This window comes from Quercus robur, chromosome 6, assembly GCF_932294415.1.
Source record: "Quercus robur chromosome 6, dhQueRobu3.1, whole genome shotgun sequence".
In the NCBI taxonomy this organism is placed as follows: Eukaryota; Viridiplantae; Streptophyta; class Magnoliopsida; order Fagales; family Fagaceae; genus Quercus; species Quercus robur.
In genome coordinates, this window is record NC_065539.1 from 35,613,902 (window position 1) to 35,625,855 (window position 11,954).

Consider the following 11,954-nt stretch of genomic DNA (forward strand, 5'->3'; position numbering starts at 1 on the left):
ATTAAAATAATTGGAACTTGAATAGCCATCGTCCCACTGCTTTGAATACCAATCATTTGTCAGCCAAAAAAAAAAAATTCCCAATCCCTTTAGTCTCATTAAATGACCACTAGACCCTTTATCAAAAAAAAAAAAAAAATTTAATTCCCAAAAGCAAATTTAAAAAATCCACATCAGAATTACTGATCAATTCATTTCCTCTACTATTTCTCAAAAAAAAAAATTCATTTCCTCTACTACTCTAGCGACACGGCTTCTTCCTCTCTCTCTTTCCCTCATCTCTTATATATGTACCTTCTTTAATCACTCTCTCGTACCTCTTAAGCTCTCCTATAATACCTCACTCTTCCCCCACCACACACTTAAAGAAAAAACAAGAAAATGGTGAAGTTCTCTAAGGAGCTTGAAGCTCAACTCATCCCAGAATGGAAGGATAAGTTTGTAAACTATCGAGATTTAAAGAAAGAAATAAAGAAGATGAAAGTTTCTAAAATTATATCCAAACCATCCCAACACACAGATGGCGACTTTGGCGTCTCTATTTTCGATTCTATTCGTTTCTTCGCCAAGAAAATCTCTGACAAGTTCCAAAATTCAGAGAACGAAACCGATATAATTCAGGTATATATTTACAATAATACATATACATAAACATGTTTATACATATGTATGCGTGTACGATTGTGCACACCCTTTTACAAAATAATAATAAAATTAACCGTGGTTGAAGTGGAATGTAACCACACACACACAAAAAGCAACTGGAATATAATTCCGGTGATATTATCTGTGTTTTCCGGTGGTTTGGTAAGTGGGTTTGAATTCATTTAGGATTTTCCGATGACTTGTACGAGTTTCCGATGAGTCTTAAAAGCTAAAGGCATCCGAAATTTACGAAAGCTTTTTTTGTTCTTTTATAGTATTTTCGTATCCGAAAGGTAAGTGTGCTATGGTTTTGTCACTTTGTTGTGTTTGTTTGTTTGTGTAAACTTTGAGAAAGTTTCGAGTGACATCATTTTCAGGCAAAAGTCTTAAAAGTCTTAGGTTGTTTCCGATGCCACTGATAGCTAAACTGATTCGCTGATAATACCCTTGAACATTTTGTAATATATAAATTAAAGGGTAAATCTAAGGCACAACACATGTGAGAATTGCATCTTTATTATTGTGTATCTCTTAGGGTAAATCTAAGATCAAAAGTTACAACTCTATAAACTTACAAAAGTTTACTGCACTTAAAAAATCGTATCTAAATTTTATGCTCGAGATTTATTTAATTTTTTATCACCTACTTGCATATTTGTAAGGATGACATAGCCATATTTAGTATTTTCTTAGAAGGGTCCCACGAACATAACATTTAGTGCATTATTTTTTTTTTTTTTATTGTACATAACATTGTCGGCGTTGGAACATGATACTCTCAATTTCAAATCAATTCAAATAACTACTTGTTCTTTTCTCAAATTGCATTAGATTTGATGTTATCTCGGTTTTGTTCGAATTTGATAGAAGAAATGCTTAGATATACAAGTTTTTTTGTCAAATAGTGCTACTATAGAAGAATAAAAGAATATGGAGCAGAAATGACAAAAATGTTATGGGAATCCAACTGCGATCCATTATAGAACCATTTTTGGTGTCTTCTGCTTTCCCTTTTGGAGAGTCTCTCAATCTTTCACGAAAGCATTTAAACGGTTATAGGATTCACACTCATTATCACGAAATAATTGTGAGTGGCAGAAAAGATGCACAAAAAACCAAAGAAAAAGACGTACATAATTACAAACTAATATTATAGAAAGCAAGAAACTTATCCCATTTTATATCCTTTTTTTTTTCTTTTTTTCTTTTTTTTGTGTGTGTGTGTAGGTCAAATGCAAAAGCATTGAAGATGGTGGGGATGAGCTTTATGTAACTGATCTTTCTCAGTTATTTAATGAAGAAGACGAGGTTATACTTATTACGCATTTTTACTAATTACTTTTTTTTATCAAAAAATAAAATTATTTTTCTTTTTCTGACATGATTTACGGGGTATTTGATTGATGTTTAGGTGAAACGATTTTTTGAAAAATTGGATAACGAGCTTAATAAGGTCAACCATTTTTACAAGGAACGAGAGGATGGGCTTCATAAGAAACGAGAAAATCTCAACAAGCAACTGCAGACTATACTCGACCTTAATCAAATTTTCAACAAGCGTCGACAGAAAAACTCTATGCCAAGTTTGAATGGCAGAAATTCTCCTCGTTCTTGGTCCTCTCCTGACCGCAGTTCTAGTTTCTCTGGTGAGTTCTATCATATCTTCGTATACTATTATTTCAATTTCCCAAATGATCCGAGGATTTAAAGGATTGGAATAAAGAAATGCATGTTAAATGCAATTATAACGGCGTTCAATTATCAGAAAAAGAATTTCCGAAAAATTGGTTAACAGACGGTGTTCAGATAAAGATCCTATTTCCTTTTCGTTTGAATATGTATGGTTTTTGAACTTTTTCATATTGCAAGTTCTTAAAGATATACATTGAAACTTCGGAAGTTTCACAGAGCAGGTAGCCAACGCATGTAAGACAAGGGTATAAGTGGACAAAATGAACCAATCAATATTGCTCTTATTCAATTATGGCATCAGAACACCATGCATGGGTCAAAAATATATTTTCCATAAATTCATAGTAGAAAGTTAGTAGCTTTTGATACTCTTTTGGGGAGGAGGGTCAGGTAACCTTAATTTTGTGGATTATTTTTTTAGACCTAGTTAAGCGTTACCCTTAGAACATTTGTTAATTAACCAATATTTAAAAAAGTTTTTGCAACACTTTTATGAGAAATATAAAAAATTTTCAAAATATAATAAATGTTATTAAATGTCCTTAGGATATTGGTTTAAGAAATATTTTTAGAAAATTTTATGGAAAAAAAAAAAAAAGTGATTGGTTTTTTTAACATCTTTTTATATTCCCCATGAGGTTGTATTAAAACTTTCTTAAAATAGTTCATCAACAAATATCCCAAAGGCGCCCATTAATAAGACAAAAAAAGAAAAAAATTCTCATAAAAAGTTTTTATAAAGATTTTTTAAACCAAAACCTTTAGAGCATCCGTTAACTCTTAATTTCTTTTAACTAACTTTATTATCGATTAATTTTCCATATTCAAAGTGAGATCTATTTAAGTCTAATAAGTTATTGTTTTTTGGGATGATTTGATAGTTAAGGATTAGTGATTTGAACTCTACACAATTAAATCAGATAAATTAAATAATTAAATCCATTATTTCTTAATAACTTAAACTTGCCTTCAGAACAATCAAAACTTACCAAAGTCATTAATAATGTATAAATTCACAATTTTTCATCTCCAATTATGTGAAATTAAACAGAAAGCTCGATTGAATTAGCTGAAAGCCCTGAAATGTCAGAAACAGAGGAAGTACTAGCTGCATTAGAAAAAAATGGGGTATATTTTACGGACTCAGGGACAAGGACGAAGACAAAGAATGGGAAACCTAAGATGGCCATGAAGATTGACAGTCCGGCCAGCTTTGAGAAGAAGATAAGAGGAGCATTTATGGAGCTCTATAAAGGGCTTGGTCTACTAAGAACTTACAGGTTTTTTTTTTCTTCTTCTTTATTTGTTCTTTTAATTAATTATTAGTTATGAGAAAATGTTTAAGTTTAAGAAATTTGACTTTGATAACTGGGTTAGCCTTGATGGAACTAGTTAAACACAAAATAATAATAATAATAATAAATCACACTTGTTTACATTTATTATTGCATATACACATGTACAACTAACGCAGAAATGTCCACAATTTAATATTAAAAAGTGAATGTGAAAAAAGATGTGTGAAATTGTGGATAGGAGATTATCAAAACCCAATTAGACATGAGCTGCATTTTACTTTCCATTGCCTCGTGTGGCTGCCTTTAATAAATGAAAGTTAGTGAAGGTAATGCGCTTGCCTTTTCAAAAGGGAGCCGAGGCCTAAAAATATCCATGGCCACATGTGAAGCAAAAAATCAAATTGGATTTGTTAAGAAGAATAAATTCAAAATAACTTTGAGGCTGCAATGCAAGAGAAACCTAAATTAATAAAATGTTATCTTTGTTTGGAGTAGTTATTTAATTATAGTTTGTGAGTTCCAATGTGCTCAACTGGTAAAATTTCTGATAGTTGAATAAAAAATTTGAGGTTCAATTTCTGCCTATATCAAAAACTGATTGGTGTCTTGGTTGAATGATAAAGAGCTATTATCAAGAGCAGATGTCATAAGTTGAAACTCTCTCAAAAAATAATAATAATAATAATAATAGTTCGAGAGTACAATCATGTGTACTTGTGATAATAGTTAGTGGCACATCCATGGATATTAGGAAGTTGTTTTTGGACAAAGAAATTTGTGGTTTTTGGGATCATGTGTAATTGTGATAACTCGATAGATACAAAGTGGCAGGGGATTTTTGATTGTGTGTCTTGAGTTTTTTCTCTGTTTTCTCTAAATTAAGCATGTTCAATTCTAATTCACTTTTTTTTTTATGGAAATAATTCACTCTTCTTTACAGTTCACTGAACATGACGGCATTTGTCAAAATAATGAAGAAATTCGACAAGGTATGGTGGTAATATCTGGATCTCAATTTACCAAATGAAAATAGCTTACCATATATATAACATTCGACAAAACACAAATAGAAGAAAAAGACACTAAAGGAATTGCATAGATATATTCTGGTCACTAGGATTTTACACGTTTGGTAGATAAAGCTTTTTAGCTTTTAGTTGGCAATTCAGGTCGATAGCATTCAATGGCATTAAATTTGATGATTTTTACATAACAGGAAATGAAATGGGAGTTTTTAAAATTAAAAAAAATATATATATATATATATATATATATAAATTTGATGTAATACTTACATTTCATATATACCATGTCTAAGCTAACTGGTTTTGGAGACAATGATGTCAAGTACCTCACATGAAGACTGTGAGACTCCTAACAATTATCAACCTACTGTTACTAACCATCCATGAGTCATACCACGTTACCTAAATGGAGTTATTGGAGCACGTTGTTTCTTTTTTTTTTCTTTTTCTTTTTTTTCTGTTACATAAAATTTTTGACTATTACAGAAAATGGACAATACGGATTCGATTACAATTAGATCATATTTTTGACAAGGGCCCTAATTATTTTTTTATTTTCTATACACATTTTTCCTTATTTACTTTCCAGAAATACAATTGAATTAAAATGCAGTAGTAGTATTTAGAAAGGATTAAGTTGAAGTATATTCCAATGAAATTATTTGTTCCAGCATATAATACAATTTTATTCTAAGTTATGTCCACAAAATTTAAAATTTTAATATTTCATATGAACAGGTATCCAACCAGAATGCCTCTGAAACTTATCTAAAAGCAGTGAAGGGATCTCACTTTATTAGCTCTGACAAGGTAAACTAGTTATTGTTTCTTCAAAAATGAACTCTTTGCCTATGATTGCTTTGATTTCTACTGCCACTATCGTATGTCTTTACCTAAAACAAGAATGCAGCTCCAAAAGTTTGCATTTCCTACATCCAAATAGTCAATGCCAATTGCCAATTGCCAAGTCAAGAAAAAAAAAATTATTTGAGTTACATGACAATTAAAGAGAGGTATAATTATGTATGTCCAAGTCTTGTAGTAATTTTTTTTTTTTCAAAAAATTAAAATGTTTAGGACAATTAGTCATTTCTTGACACAGAGATGCACATCTAAATCACTAAAGTTACTAGGCGTAATAGCCACACATTATTTCTTCAAATAACATGTGAATTGTTTTAGGAATAATCTTTTTTAGCCGTCCACTATACCTCTCTTGATAAGATTTTGAGGACAAGAAGTATATTTTTAAGTACTGCTAATCGTACTTCAGAGGATAGGAATAAAAATAACAAAAATAATAATAATAGTTTTGGTGGTGAAAAAGCTTCGAAGCCCATTTAGAATGTGTACGTCCAAGGTAACTGAGCCAATCCCCACCAATCACCTAAAAACAATTTCCATTGTCAGCATTGAATTTTGTGGATATTAATAAATCTTTGTTAGTGATTTACTGACCAATAATTTCAGTACTATGTTGTCTTTGATACTTTTACTTTCTCTAAGAAGATTTTGGAGAATAATGTGATGGTTCTAATAAGGATTTGTGTGTATTATTATATTTGGTTTGTAAAAGGTGGTTCGAATGATGGATGAAGTGGAGTCCATATTCGCAAAGCACTTTGCCAACAATGACAGAAAAAAGGCAATGAAGTTCTTGAGGCCCCAGCAGAGAAAGGCTTCTCACATGGTGACCTTCTTTGTTGGTAATGATCTTTCACTACTAATAACCCACATATATATACTAATCCTCCATTAACATTTGAACCCTGCTGGCCACTAATTGCCTAGTGGGATTAGTCCTGAATAATAACCACCATCAATAATGAATAATATGCAATCTTAAGTAGGCTCCACCAGGCACTGTGCCTCATTTTCTCAATTTCATAAGAATAAAGTTCCTTTTTTTCCTTTGCCTTTCCTTTAAGAACATTGAATAAAAAGTTGCTTGTTTTGTTTTGCAGGATTGTTTACGGGTTGTTTTGTGTCACTGTTTACTGTGTATGCACTCTTGGCACACTTGACGGGTATATTCTATGGCGATAGAAGAAAAGATTATATGAACACAGTATACCCAATTTTCAGGTGGCCTTATTTCACATTGTCCTAAAAAGACTTTATTTCACTTGTTTTACTAGCCTAAAAAGATTTAACTTGACTGAATTGAACAAGCTTTTGTATCAATAAAGTAAAATAAAAATTAACCCTTGATTTTATTCTCTTTTTCCTTGCAACTAGTGGTAATCAAATATTTGAAACTAGATTTTCCTTATAAAGAGGATCGACAGTAACACTCAAGTTCAAAGCCATTTAAAAAATAAACCAAAGATATTTGGACTAAAGTGTCTAGAATTAACTGGGTTCAAGTTGGGTCGGATTTCTTGCAAACACGACAACCGACCCAATCTGGAATTGAATAATGAGGTTCCTGGCAAAACACTAGTAATGTTCACCATTTTTTAACATATCATATTTTGTCCATATACTCTACTATAAGGTAAAAAGACTCAGTATATGTTATTGATATGCTAATAAGGTAAAAGACTAGTATATTTTATTGATATACTCTCTACTATAAGGTAAAAGACTCAGTATATATTATTGATATGCTAATAGTAAAGGTGTGAATTGTGCAGCACGTTTGCGTTGCTGAGCTTACACTTGTTCATGCATGGGTGCAATTTGTTCATGTGGAAGAGTAAAAGAATCAATTACAATTTCATCTTTGAATCCTCACCAAAGACAGCCCTCACGTATCGAGATGCATTCCTCATGTGCACTACCTTCATGACAATTTTGGTTGGAGCATTGGTCATCCACCTTTTGTTAGGAGCCAGTGGATACCCACAAGGCCCAATGGATGCCATTCCTGGACTTCTTCTTCTGGTTAGTGCAATTTAATTTTGGTTTTTTTTTTTTTTTGGATAATTCGATGGGGAAAAGTTCGATTTGAACTTTAATGTTTTCATTGAAAACACTCATTAGGTACTAACCCATCAAACTAAAAGACAATTGGCAATTTTATTGTTGATGTTGTGTTCTATATATCATATTGGACCAAGAGAACAAGAAATAAACATATTCCAATTGGAAAAATCTCCTCTTAAGTTACTAATATATATGTAGCAACTAGCATAGGCGTTCTTAGCTTTTTAATAAACTAATTGCTAACATGTGCTGTGTATGAGAAAATTTATCAAAAAATTGTTTATAAATGTACATATTTAAATATAAATTGTAAAAAGCTTCAGACTCATTCATAACAAGCAAACATAAGGCTTGAGTAGCGTTAATTACATAATAAGTAGTGCTACAGCCACAATAATTTGACGAAAAGTCTGGGTTTTAGAGTTAGACTAAAAATCTCCTAGGTAAACAGTGGGCATGCATATACCCAACACACACTGGCTGTCTCCAGGTAAAGCCTGGTTTTCATGCCAACATTAAATGTTTTTATGAATCTTGTATTGCCTTTGTTCTAATCTTAAATCCCTTTTTTTTTTCAGTTGGCCTTCAGTATGCTCCTATGCCCACTTAACATCTTTTATCGACCAACACGCTACAGTTTCATTCGTATAATTCGTAATATAGTGTGCAGTCCATTTTTTAAGGTACATCTATTTCCTTTCTCATTTCCTTCAACAATTAATGGTATTTATTCTTCACAATATATGAACAATTATTAAATTACAGCTATTTTAATTTGTTTGAATAACTCTATGTATTTAGGTTGAGCTGGTGGACTTTTTCATGGCTGACCAACTTACTAGCCAGGTAACAACTCTTAAACCTACAAGGCTACAATATATGGTCCAATGAAAAAAGTAACTTTTGCCTTATAAAATCCGAACATCTACTTCTATGTTATTTTACTCCATATTCTTCGTAGGACAAAGCTTAGCTACATAATTAGTTATAGCTTAAGGCTACAACCTTATCCAATATCTTTTTATTAGAATTGAATTTTGACAAATCTACCATTGGATTACACCTTATTCTTATAAACTCCATGTTTGCAAAATTTCTAGAATATTAAAGGTCAATAACTATGTCATCAATAAATTGTTTAAATTGCAAGTTTTTGTAATTTAAAATTATGCATAAAATATAAGCTTATAGATCATATAGTAAATAATATTTGATTGACATAAAATTTGACATGTCTATTAAAAGAGTAAAAAACATGCTATTTAACGGTTAGATTTTCAAAATATGTAGTAATTTTTATTTTATTGAATAAGGTTGTAACTTAAGACTACAACCAATTTTGTAACTAAGTTTTATTCTTCTTGGTAACCAAACAACTTTTGGGACATTTAAATAAACTTGTTTTAGATTCACTCTCTTCTCTTGATATAGCTTGATTAATCTCCAATACATTCTTCTCTGTTTATAGATTCCATTGCTGAGGCACTTGGAAACCATAGCTTGCAACCTTCTGGCAAGAAATTTCAGAACACACCAGTATGAAACCTGCTCTGATGTAAAGCTATTTCGGGAGCTAACTTATGTAATTTCGTTCTCACCATATTATTGGCGAGCAATGCAGGTAGATCTCCCCTTACTCCATGGCAGTCGAATCAATTGTTTTCCTCTTTTGTTTATGTTGGAAGGGCGGCTCTTCCACTAATTGCCTAATACCTCAAAGTGGAAGAGGACCAATGATTTATCCTATAGTATGGTAAAATCTTATAAGAAAAAGTTTCACCTCCAAACCGGTTTGAAGCTATCTCCCTCCAACTCATTATATGGTGATTAAAGAGACTATCCATGTTTAGTTTCACATGACTTTTTAATGAGTTATATGACTTGATTAAATAATACACATTGATAGTTTTATAAATCAACATATAGTAGGTTAGAGGAGATAGCTTCAAAAACTTTGTCCAAAAATCTGTACGCCTTATTTACTCGTATGAAAATGATGTTGCATTAATCACAATTCACCTCTTCAGCAAGTTGTCAAAAACTTTTGTTGTCTGTTATAGCATTCTTGGTCCAACTAACACTTTGCTTTTCAATGAAACTACAAGTGTGCAAGAAGATGGTTTGAAAAGCCCGAAGGGGAACATTTGGGTAACATGGGAAAGTATGTTTCGGCCATGGTGGCAGCTGGCGCCAGGTTGACATATCATCAGAATAAAGATGACCATGTATGGTTTGCTATTGTCTTGGTGACTTCTGGGGTGGCTACAATATATCAGTTGTACTGGGATTTTTATAGGGACTGGGGTCTTCTCAGATCAACCTCCAAAAATTTATGGCTTAGAGATAATTTAATTCTGAAGAATAAAAGCATCTATTACATGTCCATGGTGAGTAAACTCTTATTCTCTCTTTCTTTTCTTTTTTTCTTTTTGTCCTAGTAGAATTTTCGTGACCTTCTTTATACCACTTTTAGACAAAAGATATGAGCAGATAAGAAACTGAATTGCAGGCCTTGAATGCTATTCTAAGAGTTACATGGCTGGAGACCATAATGAAATTCGATAGAGGTCCTGAGAAAAAGTTACCACATTTCCTCTTGGATTCATTAGAAGTTATTCGTCGTGGGCATTGGAACTTTTACAGGTACTTTCAGTCTTGCATTAAAAAATTTTGGTTAAAATTGTTATCCTGTCTAGGCAGAGTTCTTTAACATAAAATTGAACTATATGACTGGCATTTTAAGACTCAGAGAGTGACAGTTATATTTGCAGCCATCTTATTGATAATGCCTCTAATTGGAAACAACTCTTTACACCCCCCCCCCCCCCCCCCCCCCCAAAACTTTAATTTTTTATCAACTGTTTTCCAGCAGACACAAGATTAGCAAACAAAGCCACATAAACAGGAACCTTTGAGAAATACTTATTAGGTTCTTTATTGGTTAGTGCTGTAATTAAGATGTTCCTCCATAGCTTTGTGAACTAAGGAAATTGAAAGTAAAGTTTTCTCATATTTGTAAATTGTCAATTTAATAGGTTGGAGAATGAGCACGTAAACAACGTCGGCAAATACAGGGCAGTAAAAGAAGTTCCATTACCATTCATTGAGATAGATTCTGATGGCTGAACCCTTTCTTGGACTCACGTACAGATGTCCCTTACAAGCTGACCAAGAGAGGCATGCGATCGCAAAAGGGTTCCACATTTCAAAATAACAAAATGTGCAGTCACACAAAGCATTCATTACATATCCAATTCAAAATGTGAATTCTAAGGCTCCGATTGTAATGAAGAAAGCTCTTGTAAAAACAGCAATGTTCCTTGTACATTTAGTTATTCTAAGTTGGACATGAAGCATGTCTTACATTTCTGAAAGGTTGTTCTATATATCTTCTTTTTGCTTGGCATATTCTGTAGGTCTGGCTACTTGAAGTTTTGTCTGTCTAATGCAGTGGCAACTACAGACAATGGAACTTAAGTAAAAAGAAATATGGTTCTCTCAAGCAAAGTCCACTTACTTTGAGAAATATGGTTTTCTTTCATGAATTCTTGCATTTTTTTCACTCCAAGTGTGATAAACAGTGGCTTGCCAAGTTAGTTTACAAAATACATGCTACAGACTTTTTCCCTTCAGCCTTTTCACAGCCCAATCAATCTCCTTATCCCAACTACCAATGCTTCTAACAAACATGCACTTTCTATGAACTTCTTTCCAAACTCTTAAAGCTTTATTCACCACCAATAATGTTTTGATTCATAGTTCAGAAATCGTTTCATGTTTGTTATCCTAGAGTCAGGCTCACATTTTGGGCTTCTATGAACAGGATTACCCCTTTCCCTTTCCCTTCACCACTAGTCACTATCAGTTTGCATTATCATCATTTCTTGCATTTGCCATAAGAGTAAGAATTTTCTAGATGAAAATGCTAGAGAAGGAAAGAAACCAATAATTTTCTATTGTTGTGATGCTTTACTTGTCTTCAACTCTCATGAACACTAACCATTTTACTTCCCCTTTAAAACCTTCATCCTCACAGATTGGAACCTGATTGTCTTCTCTATGGTTAATTTGGCCTGTTAGTCTAAGGATATTTATTTTCATGAAATTAGTCTGAGTTCATCGTATAAAGGCTGCTTGTACTATGGAGGAGCAGTTTGTTCTGCAAGTTTTGAATAAGGAAATCTTGCAATTATTCCTTTTGGCAATAAATGGAAACCATATAAAATATTAACATTTTTCTAGGACTCAATCTTCTGATGAAACTCATAAATTTGTGTATATCCCAGAAACTTATTTCTCGTAGAATTTTTGCTTCATTTTCAGTTGTATGCTGCTTCTTACCCCTATTCTTGTCTTTCAGCTGTTG

General features: G+C 32.4%; 1 protein-coding gene across 1 annotated transcript; it reads left to right on the plus strand.

The window, feature by feature from the left end:
* Positions 1–343: 343 nt before the first annotated feature.
* LOC126688593 (phosphate transporter PHO1) lies at positions 344–11,133 on the plus strand. Its single transcript, XM_050383348.1, has 15 exons — positions 344–621; positions 1,873–1,953; positions 2,057–2,291; positions 3,389–3,617; positions 4,576–4,624; positions 5,399–5,470; positions 6,237–6,366; positions 6,625–6,745; positions 7,297–7,546; positions 8,167–8,271; positions 8,390–8,434; positions 9,057–9,209; positions 9,694–9,975; positions 10,098–10,231; positions 10,624–11,133. The coding sequence occupies exons 1-15, from the start codon at positions 382–384 to the stop codon at positions 10,712–10,714; spliced, it is 2,217 nt and encodes a 738-aa protein (XP_050239305.1). The 5' UTR covers positions 344–381; the 3' UTR covers positions 10,715–11,133.
* The last annotated feature ends 821 nt before the right edge of the window (positions 11,134–11,954 follow it).